The 26,482-nt window shown below is 33.1% G+C and overlaps 1 protein-coding gene across 3 annotated transcripts in view; it reads right to left on the reverse strand.

The window, feature by feature from the left end:
- Positions 1 to 985: 985 nt before the first annotated feature.
- Grik2 (glutamate ionotropic receptor kainate type subunit 2) overlaps positions 986 to 26,482 on the reverse strand; it is a 533,349-nt gene continuing 507,852 nt past the window's right edge. For 2 of the 3 annotated variants that reach the window (XM_090338374.1, XM_090338373.1), the window contains exons 16-17: positions 16,796 to 17,046; positions 986 to 2,741 (exon numbers count right to left, since the gene is read on the reverse strand). In XM_090338374.1, coding sequence (XP_090194500.1) covers positions 2,577 to 2,741; positions 16,796 to 17,046 — 416 coding nt within the window. In that variant the 3' untranslated portion in view covers positions 986 to 2,576. Of the gene's footprint in view, positions 2,742 to 7,716; positions 7,804 to 16,795; positions 17,047 to 26,482 lie in introns of all 3 variants that reach the window. The other variant, XM_090338375.1, reaches the window with a different exon arrangement.

The raw sequence follows: 26,482 nt of genomic DNA on the forward strand, positions 1-26,482 counted from the left end.
TATGTTTACTATGTTACTAATTATCTGATTTTCATTAAAGGACCTTACTCCTGTTTTTCCTCTTTCTTCAGTCTTGCTACTGGCAATTGAACACACAGCTTCTTGCTCTGGGTATTTTCTTTCTTTCGTTCTTTTCCCCTGAAGACTAGTGCTCTATCATGTGAGTTATACCTCCAGTTCAGGCTTTTGACAGGTTAATTTGAACGTAAGTCTCTCAAGGACTTTTCTGCACAGGCAGGCTTGAAGCTGCCATCCTTGGATCTCTGCCTTCTGAGTAGCTAGGTTGATAGGTGCAAGGTACTAGTGCCTGGCTCCCAATCTGTATATTTATAAATTAACCCTGTGCCAAAATTATTACTGAACTATGGTTTTAAATATTTTGAGAGGACTTGAATGTTTTGTGATTTATCTAAAATAAAATTTGATTATGAATAATTGGAATTAGAATAAATATTTCACAGGTTTTCTTCCCCCTTCTTTGGTCATAAAATATAAGCAAATTTTTGAGAAAGAAGTTTCCAGTAGTATGTGGACATCGAAATGTCATCATTGATTATTAATATTGAGTTTAAATCCTCCTTTTCCTTTGATGAACTAAATTGAATAATTCATGTGCAAGTAATTCTTACAGTAGGAGTTGAATATCAAATGTATGAATGAATATTCCAACAAACTCTCCAGATAAGTTAGACTATGACTGAAAATTTAGAATATTTAATGACTTTTCTTTCCCATTTTAGATACCTAACTTTCAAGACATTTGTATAGCCCAGTCCAGGTTTGCCTTATTCTGAGTGGCACTCTATCTATCTATCTATCTATCTATCTATCTATCTATCTATCTATCTATCTACCTATCTATCTATCCATCCATCTATCACCTACCTACCTTTTCTCCAGAAAATTGGGCAGTGCACTCTAGGAGCTGATTACTCACAAGGCATCAGGATATTTTCCTGAATGCAAAGAGGAGAAGAGATATTTACTACACATGCAAGAGAAAAACCCAAGTCAAAGCTGAAAGTAAAATGGACATAATTTTAATGATTTTTTTTTAAATTTTGTGCATTGGATTCAAACAGCAAACTGTGTGCACTCAACTCTTATCACAATGTTGTCAAGAGGTCTGTGTCTTTTTTTTTCACCGTTTTACACACAATTGTTCAATACAGCATGTTGTCAGCCTCATGGAAACCTGGGGTGTGGATGGTAAGCAGTGGTGGTAGTGCACCTAGCCTTTATATTATCTAACTTGAAAATATGTCTCTTCTATGATTCCTTTTTTTTTCTTGATAAAAATAGTTTTCACCAAACGTTGGTGGTGCACACGCACTACCATTCATGCTTCACAGCAACACCCCGGACAGAAACACAGGTTCTTATTTTGTTGATAAAAAGTATTACAAAAATTTCCATACAAAAACTATTTTCATAGAAATCTTGCATTTCCACAAATAAACCTGAACATTTTTTTTGAAAAAAAAACTGCTCAAGAATTTTGTTCATTTAACATTGTGACTGTACCGATCATCGCAGTCCACTTCAAAGTTCTTGGCACAGACTTTTCGGTAGATGACAAGTTCCCTTTCTCTCATCACCAAGATCTGCCCAGACTCTATCAAGTTCATGTATAACAGATTAGCAAGTTTAGACTGATGTATCTGAATACTAGAACAAAAGCTTCAGTCATTCACATAGCCATCAGTTACTGAACCCTCCTTTACAATTTGAGATTACAAAATGCCATCTCTTTAATTTAGAATCAGTGAAGCAACTGTTGCATTTTTTTCTTTCTTCTGTTTTAAATTTCTAGTGTGGGATAAGGGACAGAGAAGTGGGTATGAATCTGGTAGAATTGCACATGAAATCTCCTGCCTTGAGAAGCAAGAAAACATTATTGCCTTGGTTAATTTCTATCTCAATCATTGACACAGACTATCAGGGGAGGGAAGGGGAAGAAAAAGGAAGAAAAAGAACTGATGAAAATTGGCTTTATATTCCACTTGTGGTGGAATTCAGATGTGTTTTGCATTACATGTTTTTCACATCCTATAAACACATATTGCCTAGTCAGATGATAATTATACTGAGCGTGGGGTACGGCTAGGAACACGATCACCTCTATTTATCAGTAAACTGTATTGTTTATCACTAGAATTTCTGCTGATTCCCAGTACTTTTTATTTTTAAAAGACTCTTAACTTGTTACCCCATTGGGCACTGATATTCCATCTCCTGGCAACAGTTGGGCTTCAGAAGGAACCTGTAATTTCTCACTGGACTGCATTTGAAACCAGCCACAAAAATGCGTATGTAACATTCACTCAGAAGAAGGGAGGAACCCATGATAACCAGTGTAACCCCGTGTTAACTTGGTTGATCCAGGATGCTTGTAAATCAAGTCTGATCACTGCAACTGCTCAGATCACAGAGTCTCTAGTTCATAGACACAGCGGCATGAGGTAACTCATTTTTATTTTGCACAGGTTGCATATTTCCACAGGAAACATTCTCGCTAAATTGTTTGGAAAAAAAAAAAGACGACAGTTTGTGCTTGGGTGTTTGGCCTCCCAGCTTCATGCCATGGTTTCTTTACCTGGCAGCCTTCTGTCGTTAAATGTGTGCATGTTGATAACTTCTTCTGTTTTCACAATAACCGGGGCCTGCGGCTTATGTTTTAGCCGGCGCTGACACTTCAGAGATATCCTCAGCTCTTCTACCATAGCACTACAGAAGGACCTCTACAGAAGAACACAGAAAAATTGAACATTACAAAACAGAACGACTGTAAATGCCCCCAAGCAGTGTCAAAATCATACTTAACAAACATACTTGTCAACAAAATAGCCTTGAAGTAGCCTCTCGTTACAAAGGTTATCACAAATTGTTACATTTTTAAAGTACAGAACACATGATAGTTGATACATGCCAGCTAAGTAATATAGTTTAAAGAAAATTTCCACATGGGGGACAAAAAACCCTCTCCAGTCATAAAGATGTAATTCACACATACATATTTAAATTGAATTAGATTTTTTCTGATGACACTATTGTAAAATTGGCATAGGACAGAATACTACCCTATGATTTAAATACAAATATACCCATAACTGTACCAGAAATTCATTATAATGCTTTCCAATTCTTAAGCAAAGATATGTAAATTTTCTCTAAACTTGGATTTTTCTCCTTGTACATTTCAAAACAATGAAAACAGCACTCACACAGACATAAAAATATAAAAGAAAACTTTCCAGTAGTTAATTACATATTTTGTGATTATTCCTATAAAACATGGATGATGATTAGAAACAAACACGATCTAATCACAATAGGACATTTTGTAACATTTTAAGCATCAACAAACAAATATTATTTTAATTTTGTCATCAATTTGAGAGCTAGAATTTATCTCATGACAAAAATACATTTATAATATACTATATATTATATATAAATATATACAGATATATTTATATATAATATATACATTCCCATTTCTGGCAATAGATTTTCCTATATCTTCTGAACATCTGGGTCTTGGGTTCCTTCTAATTCATATTGCAGAATAATAATATATAGTACAGAAAAAAATTTAGTTTTTCTTCCCACCTGTGGTTAAGATACACGTGGGTTAGTTACACATAGATCAGATTCTTGAACGGACTACAAAACTCAGTTGAAGCTCACATGGGCTGATTCTCTGATTCTTATATTAGAGTATTTCATACAAGGAACAAAAATGTAAACAGTGATCAAACAAGCGTGCATGGATGAGAAATTTCTACAATTCTAAAAGTGCTCTGAGAATATGATGAAGTAAATCTAATCAAATAAGGATGGGAAGAGGTGTTGGTTGATTTAGGTGTTGTTACATTATTGTTTCTGATTCCAAATTCATATAAGATAAAAAAAATTTAATGATACATATACATCTAAATCTGCATAGATAGATGTATAAAACATAAAACTGAAATTTAAATGTATTTATGTATTTAATGTATTGCATGATCCTTTGCAGCATTCATAACAATATTATGAATTAATTAAAATTTTCTATATTGGACAACTACTAAGTCAGAAAGAAAGTAAATAAAATTTTGCAGTTCACACCTGCAACTCCAATATAACATGCTGACACCCAAGTTTATGATTTTGACCCTGTTCTTGGACCTTTACATTTATGTGTGGATATAACTTCCTTTTATTTATTTATTTTGAACAATTCTGGGACTTGAACTCAGGGCCTGGATGCTGTCTCTGAGCAAAAGAAGCTCAGGGACATCACCCACCTGCTTGAGCCTCAGCTTCACTTTCACCATTTTTGAGTAGTGTATTGGAGATAAGATTCACAGACTCTCCTTCCCAGACTGGCTTTGAACCGTGATACATCTCAGCTTCCTGAGTAGCTAGGATTACAAGAATGATCCATTGACACCCAGCTCCTTCCCCCCATCCATCTTCTTAGGTTCTTTAAACAATTTGCTTGATGTTTCTCCTATTGTGTGTTTCAACTGCAAGGGTACACTATTACCAGGATGAACTTTCTTTTAATGTCAAATACTAATAATGTTTTCTTCTTTAAGCAACAGTCCAAATCTGTTTCCCCCATTATCTAACTCCCATTCTGACTTTTCTGAACTACTCTTCTACCTTTCTCCTTACCAGGCTGTCATTCTGTCCTTCCTCTCACAAAGCCTTCTCAGCTTTTCTCCTTTGCTTATCCTTGCTCTGAAACCCTGCTGTGTTCTTGTATCTTGCACATAGCTCCAACTTCATCCCTTACCACAGGATATGACTCAAGTTTTACCTTATTTTGAAAGCTCTTACCCTGAGCTCATTACTCTCAGTTCTTTTAGATTATGCCCTCAGTATTTTTCACTTGTCTCCATATTTTTCTTGATGGCTTCCGGGTTTTCTATGTAACAATCTGTCACTAAATTGTAAAGAATAAATTTCAAGTTTTCGTGCCACTATTTCATTCACATATGTGTTCTTTAACTATTGATCAAGTTAATAATGGCTACACTTAACCCAAATATTTCTATTATTATTAACATTATTTTGGGGATTCCAGTTGCTTAAAGGGATTCTTTTTTCACGTTTAGAAGCATAGCAAGCTGTATTGTAAAACATTAGTGCTTGTTTTAATATTATTGAATTAATAAAAACATTAAGTCATTAGAAATTGTCTTGAATGATGATTAACTGCTGCCCATGAATTGTCCATTAACTACAGAGTCACTGCTGTGCCTTAGGTATTCTGTGTTTAATTTTACACTCCTAATATTTATGAATTATACTTTAATTGAAGTATCTATATGTCATTTGATGGTCAGAATATGGTCACAATGTTTTGTGTTGTTTAATACCTACTATTAGATGAATTTATTAAGAACATGATGATAATGATGATGAAGAAGATGATGATGATGAAGACAACACAGTAGGAATGGAAAAATCTGACTCCAAAAGGGGGAGGAATACATAGTCTTGAGGCAACTTAGTCTTGGCTCTCTGTTGAAACATTTAACAGAAAATCGGTTAGATAATACAATAGGGTGAAAACCTGGTACCATTGACATCATAAAATGTTAAAGGATGTGAGTGATCTTAAACTATTCGAGCAATAACTGATTAATCCAAACAAATTCATTCAGAATTCCAGTATCTTCACTTTGCAATTTCAAACTTTCAGACATTTTGTGTGATCTTGAAATGAAATGTTGGAGTTTTTTTTGCTATATACAAAAGAAAGACTAAGGAATGAATTTTCTTAGCAAAAAAAATCCTATAAAGGTACAGAAATATCCAGCTATGAAATAACAATTTATTTCTGGTAAATTGAGAATATTAAATGATTAGTACCTGCGTTGTTTCACTATAAAACCATACATGTTTAAGAATATATATAAAACATAAAATTTGTAATACTAAAAAATAAACCATCTACAAAGCCCAGAATATTTTATTTTTTAATTTAAAATTTTTAAGGTAATTGTATTTAAAATTACAAACTATCTTAAAGCTAAAATTTAATAATCCTTTACCATTTTATAATTTTTATATTTTATAAACAATTCTATAAAAATACTACTCAAAATTTTTAATCAGATCAATAACTTTATTTGCATAATGTCAAAATATCGTTTAACTTTTTAACTGAAAAAGCTAAATTTTGCCAGTACTTTTTTATTTTTCATGTAATGTCGGCCAATAAACAGTTTTGAGTTATTAAAAATTATGTGGTATATTTGTTATGTAGAGAATAATTAAAATCCAACATAAGACTTTGATGATCTTTAGATTTGAGTAAGAATTTAGAATTGAAAGGTAAATTAAATGGATTTAAAGATACAACAATAAAATATTACTTACTCATGTACTAATGCAAGCATTCTCCTTATTCTCCCTTCCTCCCTTTCTTTCTCTCTCTCCATCTGTTAAAGCTCTAGAATGTAAATATAAATTATCTACCTTTATCTTAATATTGATTTGTGTATCTACAATGGAAATCACATAGAGGTGTGTTAGAGTCCTTACTCAGTGTATGTAACCAAAATTTTACTGTCATCTTAAAATAAAATTTTGACGGTGTTATCTAACAAAATTGTTTTGCGTACTACTGGTAATGTTTGGAAACTTCAAGGACTTGATTGTACTATGTCAATAAGTCTTTAAAACCTTCATGTGAATGCAATAGGATTTTACAAGTTTATCATAAGAAAACAGGAATAGAAGGAAGAAGGAGAAGAAGAAGGAAGGAGAGAGGGAGAAACAGAGAGAGAGAGGAAGGAAGGAAAAAAAGAAAGGAGGAAGGACAGAAGAATGAAAGGAAGAAAGGAAGAAAAGAACAAAAGCTATATACATATGGTCATACATGATGAGACTAAATGAAAGGAACTCCAAAATAGGGAAACAAGAGGCTTATTGTTGTATTTGTTATTGTTGTATTTGTTATCCTTAATATACTATATGAAATTATTTCTTTTCTTTATTTCCCCTTATGATTAATGTCATATGGTTACTGTAGCTGAATTTGTTACTTGGCATATTGTATATACATTTATTTGTCTATTTGAAATAGGGAAAGGAAGAGGGAAAACAAGATGATTGTGGGAGGTGGGGGAGGGAAAGGGGGACAAAAATATGAGAAAGGCTATCAAGTTTTGAGAAATAATGCACCCACTACCTGACAAATGTAACTATAACCCTTCTATATACTACCCTGAAAATAAAATACCATAAAAGACAAGGAAAAGAAAGAAAAAAAGAAAGAAAGAAAAAAAGAAAAAGAAAGAAAGACAGAAAGAAAGAGGGAAGGATGGAGGGAGGAAAGAAGAGGGAGGGAAGGGAAGGGAAGGGAAGGGAAGGGAAGAAAGTAGGAAGGAAGGAAGGAAGGAAGGAAGGAAGGAAGAAGGAAGGAAGGAAGAAGGAAGGAAGGAAGGAAGGACACAAGCAAGCAGTGAAGAGTGGGGCAAGGAGAAAGGGAAGGGAGGAGGGAAAAAAGAAAGGAGAAAGGGAGAAAGGGACAGAGAGAGGGAGGGAGAGAAAACCTTAAAAATATATTTCCTTTGAGGAGAGAAATGGATACTGTACAGTGTGTCCTCAGATAAAAAAGTATTAGTCCTAAGAATGAAAACAACAGTAAAAATGTTTTTCACATTAAGTTAACATACTACAGAAAGAAAAAAAGAAAGCCACAAGGATACTAACCATTATTAAAAACCTCTTTTAGTAACTTTCAAAAGTTTACTAAACAGTGTCTGGATGGTATGGTGGCACTAACCAAATAGAAGATTCCTGAAAATGAAAATTTACATCTTTGAGCCATTAGCATATATAATCGCATTAAATAAGTAAAACTCTCCATATTTTGCTATACTGAATGAAGCAACTTGTATTAGCATATCCCTAATTCTTGAAATAACAAAGGCCTGGAAATATGAAAGTAAGAATTTTATAATAATGACATTAGTTTTTTTAAAAAAAGTCCTTTGGCATATAGAAGCTAATAAAACACACATATCTAGTTCACAGATAAATATTTTCACAATTGTCATTGTTGGTGTTGCACAAATATTGATTCTTAATAGTTTAACTTACTAATTTAGACATACATTTGAATATATAATGTGATATCATTTGGAGAAGCACAGGTATATTATATATTGGCAATATAGTTGGAAATATGCTTCACCATGAAAACTGACATATTTCAACTTTAGTTTTTTTGAACCATCAGTTAATGAAAAGGTAATGTTTGCTTTCTTTAACCTTCAGGCCATCTCTATGTTGAATAAATGTATTAATTTGTCCCCCGAATCATAAAATATGTTACTATTAAATGTACATTGATACACTTTTGTTTTTATGAATAGAGGTCTCTTTTGTGTGTCTTGCTATGCTATAACAATACTCCAGTTTTTACTCAGAATAATTCCCAATAATGTTTATATGCAGTTCTTACTGAATCTCTGTAGAAACTGCTTTGAGCTGCTTTTCTATGATAGATTGTTGGTCAATGCTCTAATATCCACCAGCATATATCAAACAACATATTTCAGTTTTGTATTTATCTTTTCAACAGTTTCTTAGCCAATTATCAGTACATATGGGCAGTCCATTGTTTAACACCTCCAGTTACATTCTGTTTCTATTGGCCAATTTGTTCTTGAATCATGAATCAGATGAGAACAAGGAAAGACAAAATGGTAAATGCAGTTAGCTGGAGAAAGTTAGATCTCATTAAATAAATAATAGCCATACTAGATAAAATGGAATAAAACATGTATAAGATATAATATTAAATACTTATGTCCATAAGTTATAGTAAATAAGGAAAACAATAATTCCATGTAATGTGCTGATTTAAGTATCTTTAATTGGCAACCTTTAAAACAATATCAAACACCTAATGCCATACAGCACAAGTCAGAGCTGATTTAAAGCTACAGGATACATACACTGAAGCTATGTGATAAAAATGATGCCTGGTTAGCCTGTCTCTTGGGCTCACACCTATAACCCTAGGTACTCAGGAGGATGAGATCTGAGTGTCATAGTTCAAACACAGCCTGGGCAAGAAAATGCTGAGCCTCTTATCTCGAATTAACCACTGGAAAACTGAAGTGGCTCAAAGGTAAAGCATTAGGCCGTTAGCCAAAGAACTCAGAGAAAGTGCCCAAGCCATAAATTCAAGACCTAAGACAGACAAAAACAACAACAAAAAAAAGAAAAGGAAAGTAAACTGGCTGGTTAAAATACTCTTGTTCAAAACTATGTGGCAACTTTGATCATGATATTCACTTTGGTTCCAGCTTTGATTTTGAAAATGTTAGCATTCAAATAAGCTTCATAGCTAGCAGTCAGAAGAAACTTTATGGGGAGAGGTTTTCTTTAGCAATCCTGTTGCTTAATCACTACAATTTTACAGAAACAGTAACTAAAACATAAGGAGTAAAGTTACAAATTGAAGGCTAGGCACATAACTGATATCAGAGCTGGGACAGGAACAAAGACTTATCTTAACTCTCATCCTACAAATGTGATCGTACTGGAGTCTGCTTTGATCCAGGTCTCAAAAAGGATTTTTTCAACTGGAGTCTGTCCTTAAATTAAAATTTTTCCTCATACTAACTTAAAAAGCACACAGGAGAAATTGTGAAATTTCAGTGAAATAATGATGAAAAGAATCATCAAATATGCTAAAGAATTAAACAAAGTACAAACTTGAAGGTAAGTTAATCAGCATTTTCATAATGCATTTTCCAAACACCATGAGAAAGAGAAAAAAATGGAGCAACATTGGGTACATTTACACTTCCTCTATTTTAACAACAAAAGTCACTATGTGAGGTCTGACAAGCTCTATCACCATTTTAGTCACTGGAAAAGTAAAATACACCTTAAAAAGCAATGTCTATAATCACATTTTTGTTGATAGCCAAATGAGTCACCTTTCTAAAGCATCTAAAAAACGAATGCTTATTTCTTTCTAAACAAGCTCTCTTCCAATAAGATAAAGTAGTTAGAGGGTCTTGTCTTTAAGGATGACAGAAATTATATAAATATAACAGATGCCTTTTATGCTGAGTTGCTTGAAAAAAATTTGACTTATCTTGATTATCTGAACTTTGAAAGTTTAAGATCCCCAGCTCATGTATCATATAAATAGTGCACACGTTCCTAGGGGCAATAGCACCTGTATATATACATATATGATGCTGTCTAATACCTCTCTCTCCCTTTATTATTTCTTTACAGAGAATATATTCAAACACACACTTCCAGCTTGTTCTCATATGGAATATATTATCAGTATCAGTAGTTTCCCCATTCGGCAATAGCACACCAGAGCTTTCGCTGCCTTTGTAAGTGTAGAATAGTACACATTAGTCAGCCTGATCTCATTCCTCCCCTTCACCCTCTCTACAGCTACTGCTAACAAATTCTATTCTCAATGTCTATGAGATGAACTCGTAGATTCCACATGTAAGTGAAGCCATGGAGGTTAATTTTCTCGGTTTTTCTCAACATGATAATATCTAATCCTATCCATGTTGTCTAAAATAGCAAGATTTCATAACTTATTTCTTAAAATACTATATAAAAAGAAGTTAATTTACAGGGGCAGGGGGATGATGATGGAAGGGGTGATATCAAACAAGATGCACTGAATTTCTGAATGGATTTATTAAATGGTAGCACCTTTGTATAACCACTTAATGGTAATGAAAATATAATTTAAAAGATAAAACAAAATGGTTAATCCAGCTAAAGCCTGGCAGCTAGTGTTCAAAGTCTGGTTCATGACTCTAATTATTTGATTATTTTTCTTAAAAAGTAAAAGGCAAATAAGTTTAAACATGGTAAATTGAGACATGATTGCAAGAACATAAATGCCTTCTGAATAATTTGATAAGTGATATAGACAATACCACATTTTTCTAATTGTTAATCTGTGTATTTCATCAATAGAGCTTGAGAAAAAATCAAGAAAAATGTTCTATATTCAAAGTACATTTTCTGTGGTATCGTTTGAACAGTATTGGACTGAGTATCTTTGACTTTGGGTATCAAGCTTTGTCTCTAAGATACTCCTCATCTGCATAATGTAGATAATAGCATTTCATGGCTCCCTAAGATGTTTTGTACTTAATGAGGTATTACATTTCTAAAATCTTTAAAGTCATTTATAAAACTTAGCAAAATGGTTATTTGTCAAAGTACAACTTTAGTTTCAAACTGTTTGTTATAGGAATAAAAATAGTACAGACAGAGACATAAAAATCCTCTAGATGACTTGGAAGAAAGTGAATAAAATGAAAAGACATATCTCATGTTGATGTATTTTATGAAAATACACATAAAGGTACATTTTTAACATTGCCTGTCTCACCATTATATGCACGTTATTTATAGAAACTGAATGATGCTTTGTTCTCAAGGACTATGACATACATATAATACAAAACTGACCATTTGTTCAAAGTTTATTTATAACTATTAAGTAATAAATGAGGATTCATTTTTGTAGCTAAATTTTCTTCACTATAAACCAGCTAAAAGCTTTTGACCATTGAAAGAAAAAATACAGTTAAAATTTCTTGCATTAAAGGAAATATATGGACAGTAAAAATACTTTACAATTTGTAAAATAAACATCAATGGGAACATGACATAAATGTTAAAATAAAACATTACAAATGATTCAGAACACTGTCTACCATGCATTCTGGAATCAATTTACTTTTTTAAGATAAATACTACAATTAAAATGAATTAAACATTGTGAAACAACTTCTTAATAGGAACGTGAGGACAATATATTTTCTATGAAATGCGATTCAGGAAGCTTTGAAATGTGGCTTGATAAGCAGTAGGCTCCCCAATCTTATCAATTTAATCTAAAAACTCCAATTTTCTACTTACCCAGATGGTACTGTTTCATTTTATTTGTGTTTCAACTGCTCTGATCTACAGTCAACTTCTAAAAATTTGAAAAAAATCTATATTTGTTCGTTACCTATAAATGAAAATAACATGTATGTCCTCCAACATCTTATTCTACGCTATCAGTACCTAGGAGAGATTAACTTGAAAAAAGTGTATCAATGGGAATTGGCCAAAAGTAGACCAAAATAGACAAGGTCTTAAAAGAAAACCACCATACTACTGAGATCTTGTAATAATACATACTTTAACCATCCCAGAGAAAACTTAGAACAAATACGTGTTTAAAATATACAACTTGAATATCTAAACAATTTATCTCTGACATATTGACAATTGTGCATATACTAAATAAAATGTATAGATACACTTTATAAAATGAAAAACTCTTATTATCATTTAATTTTTCTAAAAAACTCAATAAGTCATGGTCAAGCCATCTAAGGTACATAATTTGAACAGGGAAATTCATTTTCTATTACAGAAGGAAGAAAATATTATGTATGTAACCCTGATAAAATATATAAAACTAAACTTTTTACTACCCTTACTCAAAAGTGAAAGATAGAATAATGGATATCTTTTAAGTGAGGACATTCTGTAATTAATAAATCATTTAAATGCAAATTAACAAACCACAATCATGATGTAATTTTATTTTAAAAATTCAAGTATTCTAATTATTTTATAAAGCCAAGATTCTACATGTAAAATTTTGTTTGAGGTATCGATAAGTACATAAAGAGTAAACAAGACCTTTCCAACAAATTTATGTGCCTAAATCTCAATGCTATTTATACCTTAAGTAGTAATATATTCAAAGAATTAGAGGGAAACCCAGAAGAAAATCAAGTATAAAAGATATTTAGGGATTGGTAATTTTTCAGATATATCTACACAAGAAAAAATTTTTTATGATAATACCTTTCTAAATGGTCACACTAAAGTGTCAGAAAAAAATACTATCTCAAAAGTTTGAACAAGAGCTACAAGATCTTAGATGTATTAATATTTGCATAAAAAGCCATTATTTTAGAAAATAAGAGCAAATTGTGATTATCTTATAAAAGACTTAATATTTTTAAAATGTCTACTTTATTTTGTGATTTCATTTTTAGATTTTCCTTTTAAAATCATAAATTGTTATAATAGGCTTATTTATCAAACAACTTGGAGATATGAAGAAGACTATGTTACCAAGAACTATAAATTCCTATTAATATTTTATAGTATAAATGCTAAAAAGGACATTTTATATTCATAGTTGAATAATTATACTCATTGTGATATTTTATCATCATCAATGCTATCACTAGGGATGTCTTAATACTGAAATACATTAGGGCTTTAATTCACTAACTTGTGCTCTTACGTGGCTATTTTGCTCACAACTAATATTCTCCCACTTGTGCCAACTTCTACTTCCATCTTCTACATAGTTAGCTAGAGGTAAATCTCATATATTTGTCTGTTCAGGATGCTGTAGAACTAATTCTCTAATTTCTAAGTAGTTAGGACTTTAGGGTTGTGTCATATATACTTATCAGTTCATTTTGTGAAATTCATACTTAACTATAATATATATAGTATACATATTGTATCTGGCAGTATATCTAGATTTAAATTGTTTTTTCAAAAATAAAAATGATAAACATTATTAAAATAATATAAGCCAGAGAAGAAAAATAAGAGAAAATATAATATAGCAATCTAAGGCTGGAATATTTAATAATATATTCTTACTTAAAATTGAATACATGAAGCAATTCATTGTGGCTGTGGCTTTTAATAAATTTTGTTGTGTAATTTCACAAGGGTTTTCATCATTTCTAAAACAGAAGAGGTTCAAGAAAGAGTCTAATAAATGTAAATAAGTTGGAGACTTCTGTTTGTACTCATACAAATTTAATAATAAAAGTAAATATATGTCATGTTCAATTTTAATAAGTCTAATAGGTTGTTAAATAGCTACATTAACCAGTTTAGGAGAATTCTTATGAAAAATTGAGAATTGAGTCAAAAATCAATCATGACAATAAAAGATATGAGGGTAGTGAGACAGAGAGATTTCCTAAACATAGAAAAACCAAACAACAAAAACCACTAAGAACTTGGTCTAAAAGGAACAAAATATAACAATTTATTAGGGTAAAGATGCTTCTAATCAGATTTCAAATATTAATTCAATTATGTGCTGAGAAATTATGATGATATACTTAGGATTCATAGGGAAGAGTTATCTGTGTGTAATGATGAAAATGAACTTTCCTAAGAAACGTACACTTCCCATCCTTCATGATGATACAAGAATACATTAAATGAGAATTAAAACCTGAGAGGAACTTAGGCAAACAGAAAGAAAGAGAAAGGGAGAGGTAAAAAAAAATATCAAATCACTATTCAGTCTTGTAAAAAAAAAATACACTGTGCTCAGCACATCTATCCATTGGGGAATCCTTCTGGGAAATTGAATGCCCAGCTTTATTTACTTGTGCTTGTTTGTTTTTAACAGGCAAGGGCCTTGAATTTGAGGCTTGGTGCTGCCATTGATACCTCTCGCCACTTTGAGCCAGATTTCCATTTCCTAGTGCCCAGTTTTGAATGTTTATTTAAATTAAGGGTAACATTTCAAGATAGGGAAAGGGGAAAGCCTTGCTCCAGCCAAAGTGAGAGCCTTAGTTTGGGAAATAGACAGTACTTTGTCCTAGTTAAGAAAGAGGATAAAGACAAAAGTATAAGTGCACAGGAGCATGTTCTCCAAGGTCTCGTGCAAAAGTGGAGATTTTGGAAGTCATTAGGGCAGCTACCAAGAGGTTTTGTGAAAGCATTCAGGAGAATGCTAAAATAGTTAATATCAATACAAGTATTCTTTCTCTTCAGTATCAAAAACCTCATCTGTATTGGCTTAAAAATACACTAACTCTTTTTTAGCAATCTATAGAAGGTCCTATAGATCTGTAGAACTTCAAGCAGTCTTTGAAAAACTCAACTAAGTTGGTTATATTGAATAACAATGAGGTAAACAGTTTCAAAATTAAATTATCATGCCCTTTCTTTATGTTTTACAAAGGATAGTTTAAGGAAAATGTATTAGGACACAAACTACATTAACCAAATAAACAAGACACCTTGAGATAAGGACAATTGAATACCACATATTGTCAGGGTGAATTTGTTTATTTTACTATTAAGATATAACTTATGAAAAACATTACATATGGATTATTGGAGATTCCACTAGAAAAAAGCCAATTTCTTTCTATAAATTTTGTATTTGAGCATTAAATAATCAAATATTACACTTATTGGTAAATTGTAGTAAAGTGGTAGTTGGTGAGATAATATTTTTCTCTTAGTCTTTGAATTTAATATCAAAGATAATTTTGACATTATAAATGAAATGATAACACAAGAAATGTCCATAGTAAAGTAAGTAGCCACAAGTCCAACAAATGTTTGGCATGAGCAGCCAGTGTTAATATACTAGGAAAATAAATTGTGTGATATTCTGAAGTCTTCAAAATTTAAAAATGTTTAAGAATAGATAATAGGGGTTATTAAAATATTCATTTCTATAATAAATATTTTGAAATATTTACAGATATTTCATTATTTATACATGTCAAGTACCATAATAAAATTAAAATGATTCTGTAATTAAATTTCTGATTTCAAGAAGGGTTACTATTCATTTTTTCAATGAAAAGGAAGACATTTTTCAACTATGTTTTCCAACATAGTTTAGAAGATCAAGTAATTCAAAGAATTGCAGCACAATATTTTCTTTTTACTAGTATTTGATATTACTTTTTAAATGCTACCTTTTTTGGACTTTGTATTTACCAATAAAATTTAATACACCTTTCAGGCATTAAAGAGAGTATAATCTTACTCTTATAGGTTATAAAATTAAGACAGTTTCCATTAAAACAAAAGAGCTGTTTACATTCAAATAAACTGATAAAGTGCTGGAAGAGTTCAAAGTACTAATTTATACTAGTGCTATAAATTTACATACAAATCATAACATATATTCTCAGAGAAAAGTAATTTTTGGTTTTCCTCGTATTTATAGCAATGAGGAAATTGTAGAACTAGAAATATAAATTTCAAGTCAAGTCACAAACTTTACAAGAATAGTATACAAAAGCATTTATACAAATGGTTAAGGGCATTAAAATACAAAGAATATTCTAAGTTTCAACATTTTTTCAACATAAAGACTCTGGAATAAGGAAACAAAAGACTACCTAAGAATACTATTAAGTGGCATAAAAGAAACAATGTCTTTTCATACATTCATTATCATGGAAAAATTGATAATTATTTCTAAAATTCAAGCTAAGATTTTTAACCACAAATATATTAGACTATTATGTTCAAATGACATATTCAATTACTCTCTTGTTTTAAACAGTTAAGTAACTGCATCTTTACATCTTTTATATCTGTTCTGTTTGATTTTTATTTCCAATCTCTCCTAATTTTTGCTTCCCCATAAATTACCCCCAATCTGGTAAACTAACTGCAATGAAATTCAGCCACCATTCTCCTTATTCAGTCTTCAATGAAATGGAAATAGCCATTCATCCTGAAAATGGCTGCAATTGAATTTATTTTAAAATCATGAGGATGATCATGTGGCCTTTTTTGAAATACATTATATTTCACAAAAAATATAATTTTTGTTGTGTGATGAATGACAGGAGACATTAAGAGCCGTACTTCTAAGCATTCCACTTGGTTTGAAAGGTAACCACCAGAAAAACTTCCTATCATTTCATTTGTGTTTTATCATAACAAAAATAAGTCTTTTGAATTGCAAGAAAGTTATATTTACCTTTTCTAACTGAGCGTTTTTTTTGGATTTGTATAAAAACTCTCCCACTGCCACAAAAACTGAGAGCACCAAGCCGGCTGCCAGAACAATGAAGATTCCGCCAATATTCTGCACCCCCAGGGCACTGGCCTCCTTGCTTTCCTCCTCTGGACAACCGTTGCCTCTCCACCACTTCTCCTTCATCATGTGCAGCTTGCCTTCCTCCTGCAGCTGAAGGATTGCTATGGTGATTTTGTCTCGATATGGAGAACCTATAAAAGGAGAAGGTAGGTTAACTATTTCAAGGAAAACAGAATTCCCTGGTTAGAGGAGAGAGTTTAATGGAGGCATAAAGGAGAGCCAACGGAGAGGATGAAGGATGGGAATATGGCCAACATACTTAATTTACACATGAAAATGGAACAGAGGTACACTGGGATGGGGCACATGTGGAGGAAGGAGAGGTGAGTCTGCAGTCTTAACATTCATTTGCATATCCCATGCCAGTCCTGGGCTTGAGCTCAGGGCCTGAGCACTGTCCTTGGATTTTTCTCAAGGCTTGAGCTCTACCACTTGAGCCTCAGCACCACTTCCGGCTTTTTCTAAGTATATGGTACCAAGGAACCGAACCCGGGTCTTCATGCATGCTAGGCAAGCACTCTACCACTAGGCCAAACTCCTGGCCCCGATTACAAGAATATTTCTTTGGAATAAAATATATCAATACATGGGTCTATTCAACCACCAAATCCATCTAACCATCTATCCATCCATCTACCCATCCATCTATCTACCAATTTCTTTGACTTCCTTGCATAATGAGAGGAATATTGTATCTAATTAATAGCATTCTTATCTTAAAGTTTAAACAACAGTCTTATGATTTGGGTCTTTCTGATGTAGTAACACAATCAATTAGGGCTAGGTTTGTTTGTTTTTGTTCTTTTTTAAGTCAGCAATCTACAGTTACTGAGTTAATAATACAATTCACTAGATGCATTAGGTCAGATGTGATGTCACTAAAGTAAGCCTTATTCTGAAATAAGCATTCTTTAATGTTTTGACCTTGAATTCATAGCCTCATGTTCATTTCAGCTTGCTTGTTCAGCTGGTACTCTACTTCTTGACCCTCTAATCTGGTCCTGATGTTTGCTAGTTATTTGGGAACCAAAAATTCAACCTTGTTTCCCAAGTGAGCTTAAAACATGTATCCTCCAGACTTCAACCTCCCTTAGTAGCTAAGACTAAAGGTGTGAGCCACTGGTATCCAGTTCAAAAGAACTGTTATTACTACTGCTTTTATCAATATTCAATTGTTCATATAACTAGTTTATCAGTTTTGGTTTTACAGTTAGAATCGCAGTTTCTGAAATAAACCGAGTATTGAGAATATTTGGAAAGATGATTGCATCTGTCTAACAGAAAAAGGTTTTTTGTGTATGTGTATAAATACAATTGTAAGAAAGATTATGGTGTTTTTTTCATTGCATAATAGGCTCTTTCCACATCCTGACCAATACTGAAAGAATAATATATTATTGTCAATTGCAATAATCATTCAACTGTATTGGGATGCTTATGTTAATGTCTTTAAATAAAACATTCTCACTATGTTTTCACGCACCAAACAGCCTACAAAAAGATTCACTTCTCGGCAAGTGATGAACATCTCTTATTTTTTGTCACCTGAGTTTCTTATTTCCAGTGATATTAAAATATTCTATTGCTAGAAAATCTCAAGACACTTTCCTAGACATTGTAGTTTGTAATCCACATTTGCGTTAACAACACATAAAATTACTATGCATCATTTTGAGTTTTTAACAATGAAGTGGTGAATGGCAGAAAATCGCTAAAGTTCTACTTAGTTTTCTGTCGTTTATTTAGTTCAAGTTTTTTATTTTGTTTTGTTTTTAAGGAAAGGTGTTTGAACAATGAATCATTATGTCTTCTATAGAAAATAGGATGTGTTGCACACAGGAAAGAATTCCTGTTCCTACATGGATTCTATCAGAATTCAAATATGGGCTGTAATTTCATCAGATTGAGAAAGTTCAAGGACATCTGAGATTAAAAAGCAAAGATGTCTTTCATTCTCCTTGGGGCATGAGTAGCCATCCACTTACCCTTAATGAAATGATCAGTCATTAGTTAGTTAGGGAGATAGAACTTTTCTATATTCCAGTTCTATAAGCCAGAAAGCAAGGAACTGCCAGTAGTAAAGGTAAATGTAGGGATGCTAAAGGCTTATACTGTAAGCTTAAGAAAAAGGTGAACAGGAAATAACTGAGGAAATTATCAATATGTCTATTATAACATGAAAGCAACTCATGTGGAACCTCAAATATTCTGAGAGCAGAAAACTTTTGTAAATGAAGAAAGGTACGTGGGTATATGGAAAGATGCAATGTCCAGAATAAATAGGGGTGCACTACAGTTTCAACTGTCTTAAAATAATAGAGGTTTTGCATATTTTCTTTATTAGGGACATCATAGGAAATATTGGTTTGAAAAATCTGTACATTTTAAATGTAAGCAAATATGAAATTTGAAAAAAACAATCACAAATAAGCAGAATTTAGCTATAGTGTCTTCATTATGTAATCTCTACCTTTAGTTTTTATAACGTTTCTATTCTGAGAATTTGATTATTTAAACATATGCTATATACACAGAAGTGAACTATTATTTTTCTAATTACCATTTTTTGGAAGATAACAAATCCCATCTGCAAGGTAGAAAGTGTTCTAATTTTCAAAGAAAGATGAGGGAGTCAGAGAGAGGTAAGGGAAATAAGGGAGGGAGAAAGGAAGGGAGAATAGAAGAAAAAAATGAAACAAAAAAGGAAGGAAGGGAGAAAGAAATAAGGGAGGAAAGAAGACATGCATATTTAATAGACAAGTGTTTTCATGTGTCAAGATTTGAAGCATAAAATGAACCTTTCCTCATTCTTTTCTTTCTTTCTTCCTGACCTCCTTCCACTCTCCCTTTTTCCTTCCCCTTTCTCTTTTTTTCTTACCCTCCTTCCCTTCTTATTCCCTTCCTTCTCCCCCTTCATTCCCATTTTCCCTTTACTTACCTTCCTTATTTCTTGTTTCTGTCCTCCCTTGCCTCTTCTTTCTCTTAATCCTTCTACTCTTGCATTTCTACCACTTTGTCTTTTTTCCTTTTTACTATTTTTGTCACCCTCTGCCTTTGTCTTCCCTTTAGTTCCTTCCCTCCATTCCATTTTCTTTCATTCCATTCCCTCTGCTGCTCTCTTCTCTTTTGTCCTATTTTTCATCCCCTTCCTTCTCTCCCTCCTTTTATCAGTTTTAAGTGACTTCCTTTCAGAATGCACCACACATGCAGGAACATAATTTGTTCTAAATTTTAACCCAGCTATACACAATTTATTGATAATTACCTTAATGAAACATGTCAAAATCAATCTTCCCTAAAATGGCAATTTCTCATCCATACTCATAACAGTTTCTTTTCAACAATAGATTTCTGTATAGTGTGATCAATTATAAAAAATAAGCAATGAAGCTGGAAGCCTGAAGTTCACCTTTAGAATATGACCTCCTTAGGAAGATAAGATCTGAGGATTAAGATTGGAAGTCACTACTAGGAAGAAAAGTCCTCTGGACTCTAGGTCCAATTAATCCAGAAAACACTGGATTGCCAGTGTGACTCAGGTGGCATGGTGCCAATGGGAGAGTAAAAATTCATGCAAGAGCTCTAGGCTTTGAGTTCAAACCCCAGTAGAAGCTAATTAAGTAATTAAGAAATGAGATAGGTCAGGAGTATGCCCTACTGGTAGAATGCTTGCCTGACGTGTGCCAAGCCCTGGGTTTGATTCCTTTGTACCACATACATAGAAGTGGCACTGTAGCTCAAGTGGTAGAGTGCTAGCCTTGAGAAAAGAACATGATCAGGGCTAAGGCCCTGAGCTTAAGTCCCTATAATGGCAAGAAAAAAAATTCGGTGACTTTTTCCCATCAATATATCTTCTAAAACTCATACAACATTATTTTCCAAACCTGTATTTTTTCACTTTGGGGAAACATAGCTGGGTTTCATTTCTTGATCAACGAATCCTGAGCAGTATCATATATATATATATATATATATATATATATAGTAATTTTATATATATTATACTTATATACATGTTGCAAATTTGCTTAACATAATAGAAAGACTAAAGACTTCTATCAATCCATTAATGGACAAAATAAAGCAAAAGCAAAATTTATTTATAGTGTACAAGATCATAAATTTATTATCTGAAAAGTGACTCTATAGGTGATTACACAAATGATTAAATTAAAACATCCTTTAATTATAAGAATCATGCTCTAGAGACTTTCGATGCACTATTTTTCTTTTTTGGGGGGCAGATCATGAGGCTCTATCTCTGGCCTTGGCGTTGTCCCTGAGCTCTTCAGCTCAAGGCTACCACCCTAAACTTGAGCCACTGCCCCACTTCCTATGTTCTAGTCATTAATTGGAAATGAGTCTCTCAGCTTTGTAATGCCCAGGCTGGCTTTGAACCTCAATCCTCCAATCTCAGTCTCCTGAGTAGCTAAGATTACAGGTGTGAGCTACTGTGCCTGACTCGATGCACTATTTTTCATGTTTATTATATTTACTTACAGGGGAAGAAAATTTCTCTTGCATCTTTTGATGCCCCCAAGTCCTTTCAATTTCAATTTTTACTTAGAAATAATAGTATTTTCCCATTGTATGCCACTACCATATATAACAGTAATTACTACTAGTGTTATATTTTTTCTCCACTCAGAAATAGGTTGTTCCTTTTTAGATCCTCTGCCTGGTCTTGTCCCTATGTCCCTTTCCCTGTCTTTGAATTTACACAGTGTGGTACCCAAGAAAGTAAGATGTATTTCCATCCCCTAATCCATTGGTTTCACAGACGTTCATCCTAAGAGAATTGTCATCACAGTGAGGGCTCTATGTCTGGCTTTCAAGTTTCTGTAAGGTTATGTTGAGATACAAATGTTATAAGAATTATTTAATTTATGCCCGTGCCAAAACTCACGAAACTAGTTTTGAAAGAAAAAAAAAGGATACCGTTTTTGTTCTGTACTCAAATCCTTTTAAATATTTTATCAGAAGCCTAGACTGGAAGTGGTGGCTTGCTTCTATAATTGTAACTACTGAAGATGCCAAGTTCCAGAGGATTAACAGATAAAGCCAGACCAGGTAAGATGTCTGTGTGATTCAAGAAAAAAGAGTGAACATGGTACATGTGTCTGCCACCCTAGCTATGACAGGAAGCAAAATAAGAAGAATGTAGTCCAAGAAGGCCTAGACAAAAGTGACCTTTTCTCACCAGAAAATAGAATGAAATGGTGTTGGGCATATGATCAAGGATTAGGGACTAGCATGTATAAATCCCTCAATTCAAACCCCAGATAAAATCATCTGAACCAAAAGTATGTACAACCATAGGTGATTCATCCCTATAACACTGGCTACTCAAGAGAACAAGCAAGACCAGAGTGGAAGATCAAATTCATTTTCAACAGAAAAGTCTTCTGGATAATACTTCCAAAATAACTAGCAAAACCTGTAGGAATCAGTCAAGATACCCCTCAATGGACAAATGGATCAAGAAAGAGTGGTAAATAAACAATAGAATTTTCTATATTTGTTAGGAAGAATGATAAGTGCCATCCCTAAGGAAATAGAAAGATTTAGAAAAGATGGACATTGGTGGCTTACATCTGTAATCCTAGCTACACAGAAGGCTGAGATCTGAGGGTCACAGTACAAAGCCAGCCTGGACAGGAAAGTCCTGGAGAGACTTTTATCTCCATTAAATAACTAGAAAATAAAAGTGATAGTGTACTGACCTTAAGCACAAATGCTCAGAGAGAATGCTCAGGTCCTGAGTTCAAGCTCCAAGATTAATAATAATTAATAATAATAATAATGACTTAAAAATATATTAAGTGATGTAAGCAGGTCCAGAGAAACAAAGGTTGCATGGTTTTCCCTCATTTATGGTAAATAGAAGGTACGTATAATTCTATTAGTGTACACAGTGGTATGCAAGTAGTTACAAATGAATTAATGGATGTACAATTGCCTCTAAAAAGAGCTCAAATAGTAAAATCTTTTATAAAGACTAGGTCAAAGCCCAACAAAATACCCAGGAAATGGGTATATGTGAGAAGAGGAGTGGGACCAAAGGAAAGGGGTAAATGAATGAAAGAATTAACTGTATATGCCACAAAATTAAGAAAGGTAAGAGAGAGGGGATCAAAGGGGTGGTGCGAATGTTGAAAGGATGAGACAGATACATTGTATTCATAAACACATTGTTAAATGGCACCTTCTTTGTACATCTACCTAAAGTCAATAATTAATTTTTAAAAGAAAAGGAAGTAACCACCTCAAAAAATGAAAATAAAGCAGGCTTAATCAGACTTCGAATTCAAATGTCACTACTGGAAAGAATAAGTCTAACATGCTTTTGAATATTGTTCAAATTTGTAGTAATACGTATTGTCTGGTTGATTTCTAGAAGACCTCAGATTTCTTCATTTTATATCTCTTCTACATTCAGATATAATTATGTGTTGATCATGATCAAAAATTATGTAATTGCCTAGTAAATAGTGTTCTTTGGGAATTTGGAGAGATATATTTAGTGAAGTAACATATTAACATATCTTTGAGACTATTAACATTCCAAAATAGTTTTCACTCTGAAGTAATCATCTGTATATCTGTAGATAGATAATTAAACCATAAATTTTTGCCATGTATGTGCTAGTAGTAGAGCTTAAACTTGGAGCCTGTGCTCTCACTCTGATTCTTTGCTCACCACTTGAGCTCTACAATTTAGAGCAAATCTCTGCTTCTGGATTTTGCTTGGTATTTGGAGATAAGCATCGTCTGGATTGGTTTTTTTGTATTATAATCCTTAGATGTCAGTCTTCCAGGAAGCAAAGATTATGAGTCACTGGTTCTTAATTTATACCATGTAGAATTCTAGAGAATAATGCAACAGTGATACTCACAATACAATATGTTGGAAATGAACTTACAACTTCATTCGACAAGGAATGTACTTATTGCTTACTATGAAACTGTATCTTGTCTGTACATCAACTTGACAATAAAATTTAAATAAGTAAACAACTAATCCCCTCCCAAAATCTTAGAAATACCTTAATTGTTCCTTTGAAATACTTTAATCTGGTAAATATTTTCAAGAAATATATGTATTAAATTCCTTTAAATCTTAGGTTAGGGGCCAGGATTTCAGCCTAGTGGTGGAGTACTTGCCTACCATGCAAGAAGACTCAGGTTTGATTCCTCAGTACCACATACATAGAGAAAGTTGGAAATGGTGCTGTGGCTCAAGAGCCCTAGCCTTCAGAAAGTCCATCGACAGTGCTCAGGCTCTGAGTTCAAGCCCCTGGACTGGCAAAATCAATCAATCAATCAATCAATAAATCTCAAGATAGCACTAGGATACTTGTCAGTGTAAGCAGTCAATCAATATTTATTTCATTTCATTCAGAATTAGCCCAGTGGCCAGCTCCTGGTCAGCATTTAGAAAATGTTTATAAATAATGAGGGGTAACAATGATGGATAAGAAATGTACTCACCACCTCACATAGGTAACTGTAACTGTATATTATCTTGACAGTAAAACTAAATTAAATTAAAAACTAATTCAATACATTGTTATTCTAATGAGGCTAATATGCCAAAATAAAATATGTGAGCACCTCACACAATCATGGAATTATTGGAGTTGAGTCCATTTAATACATCTGGGGCTAGACACTTGAGGAAGCAAGCATGAAAGCCATACTTATAAATTCCTTTACTTATTTCAATAAATCAGAGTTTCCTTGGGCAATGCCTTAAAAAATCACAGTAGTGTAGCACAAAATAGTCTGAAGGTATCTGTCAGAATCATCAGCTTTGGACATAGAAGAAAGTTCTGCTGGCTGTATTAAATCTTATGAAACAGGTCCACACTTCTTAGGCTGAGATGAGTACCCAAAGGCACAACAGATTTTGAGTGCTTTTTTGAGATTTTTCTTTTCTAGACATTCTTTCCATGACAAAATATTTTAAGAAGATTGGAACCGTGGGCATTTTCTTATTGAAAGCTGAGTAATTTTTATCCTTAATAGTACCACCTGTTCGCTAAAACCAAAGAACTGCTAAGTCAAACTGATACTTAAATTTCAGATTGCATTTCATATCAATGCCTTTCCATTCTGGTATTTTCATTTCAACAATATTTTACAATGTAAAAACACATTTATTGCTTTTGATTTTGCTGATATTAGAGCCTGAATTGGACTGACACTTGAGCCATACCTGAAACTCTACCCTCAACTGGAGAAGGAGTCTCAAAAACTTTTGACTTTGATGGTTTCAAATCATGATTCGCCAGGTCATGGCCACTTGTAGCAGTTAGGCATAAGCATAAGCCACGGGTACCCAATCAACACTATTATAACTATAATTATTTACATGATTATATTATATATATTATTTATTACAGAATTGCATAGCAATTATGTAGTAACTATGACTACTATACTGAGGTTTGAACTTGGGGCCTTGCATTTGCCAGGCTAGTAGTCTACAGCTGACCCAAACATCCAGGAAACATCTTTATTCCTTTGTTCTGTAGAGTTTGCTTTGGTTTACAACAAAAATCATTTCTGTGATCACTGATTAATGCATATTTCCCTAGCAGAGTATAACTTTCAGGACTCTTCCTATTTTTCAGTATTCTATTTGGAGCAAAGTAAGTATATAATAGTTTTTGTGCAAGTCGTTGGGCTAAAATTCAGAGCTTGGGCACTGTCCCTGAGCTTTTTTGCTCAAGGCTAGTGCTTTACCACTTAAGCCACAGCTCCAGTTTGGTTTTATTTTTAGTAATTAATTATAGATAAAAGTAACACAGACTTTCCTTTTCAGGCTGGCTTCAAACCACAATCCTCAGATTTCAGCATCTATGTAGCTAGAGGTATGAGCCACCAGAACCTAGCTAGAAATTGTTCTATATTCCTTTATAGCAGATCCCAAAGTTTAATATCATATGATCTCCTGATAAAAACATAATGCATTCTACTTGAAGAAAAAGTTGGTAACATACGTCACCTACAATATATAATTAAAAAATCTAATTATTGACTGTATCAAAGACAATCCCCTTTTAATCACATTGTCTAAATTATGTGAAAAGGGAAATGGAAGACCAAAGTTATGAAATCCTAACAAAACAGTCTGATGTCTTCACTGGTGCTCAACCAGTTCATTTATTTTAGTTAAAATAGATGACAACATTTTTGTAACCTTAATGAGTAATGAAACTCTTATAGTGTTGAACATGTAAGTAATTTGGGGGGGGGGGTCATAGGGCTTGAACACAGCCTGAGCACTGTCCCTGAGCTCTTCAGCTCAAAGCTACCGCCCTATCCCAGGGCCTGGGCATTGTACCTAAGCTCTTCAGCTCAAGGCTACCACCCTATCCTTGAGCCAAGACCCACTTCCCATTTTCAAGATGTTAATTGGAGATAAGAGTCTCAAGTCTTGTTGTGCCCAGGATGGCACTCAGCCTCCTGAGTAGTTAGTATTGCAGGCATGAGCCACAGTGCCAAGCACATGTAAGTAGTTTTATCCAATAAACTCTGCTCTCCTTGTGATTTTGACATTTT

Source organism: Megascapheus bottae, chromosome 8 (genome assembly GCF_031878675.1).
Source record: "Megascapheus bottae isolate mThoBot1 chromosome 8, mThoBot2.hap1, whole genome shotgun sequence".
In the NCBI taxonomy this organism is placed as follows: Eukaryota; Metazoa; Chordata; class Mammalia; order Rodentia; family Geomyidae; genus Megascapheus; species Megascapheus bottae.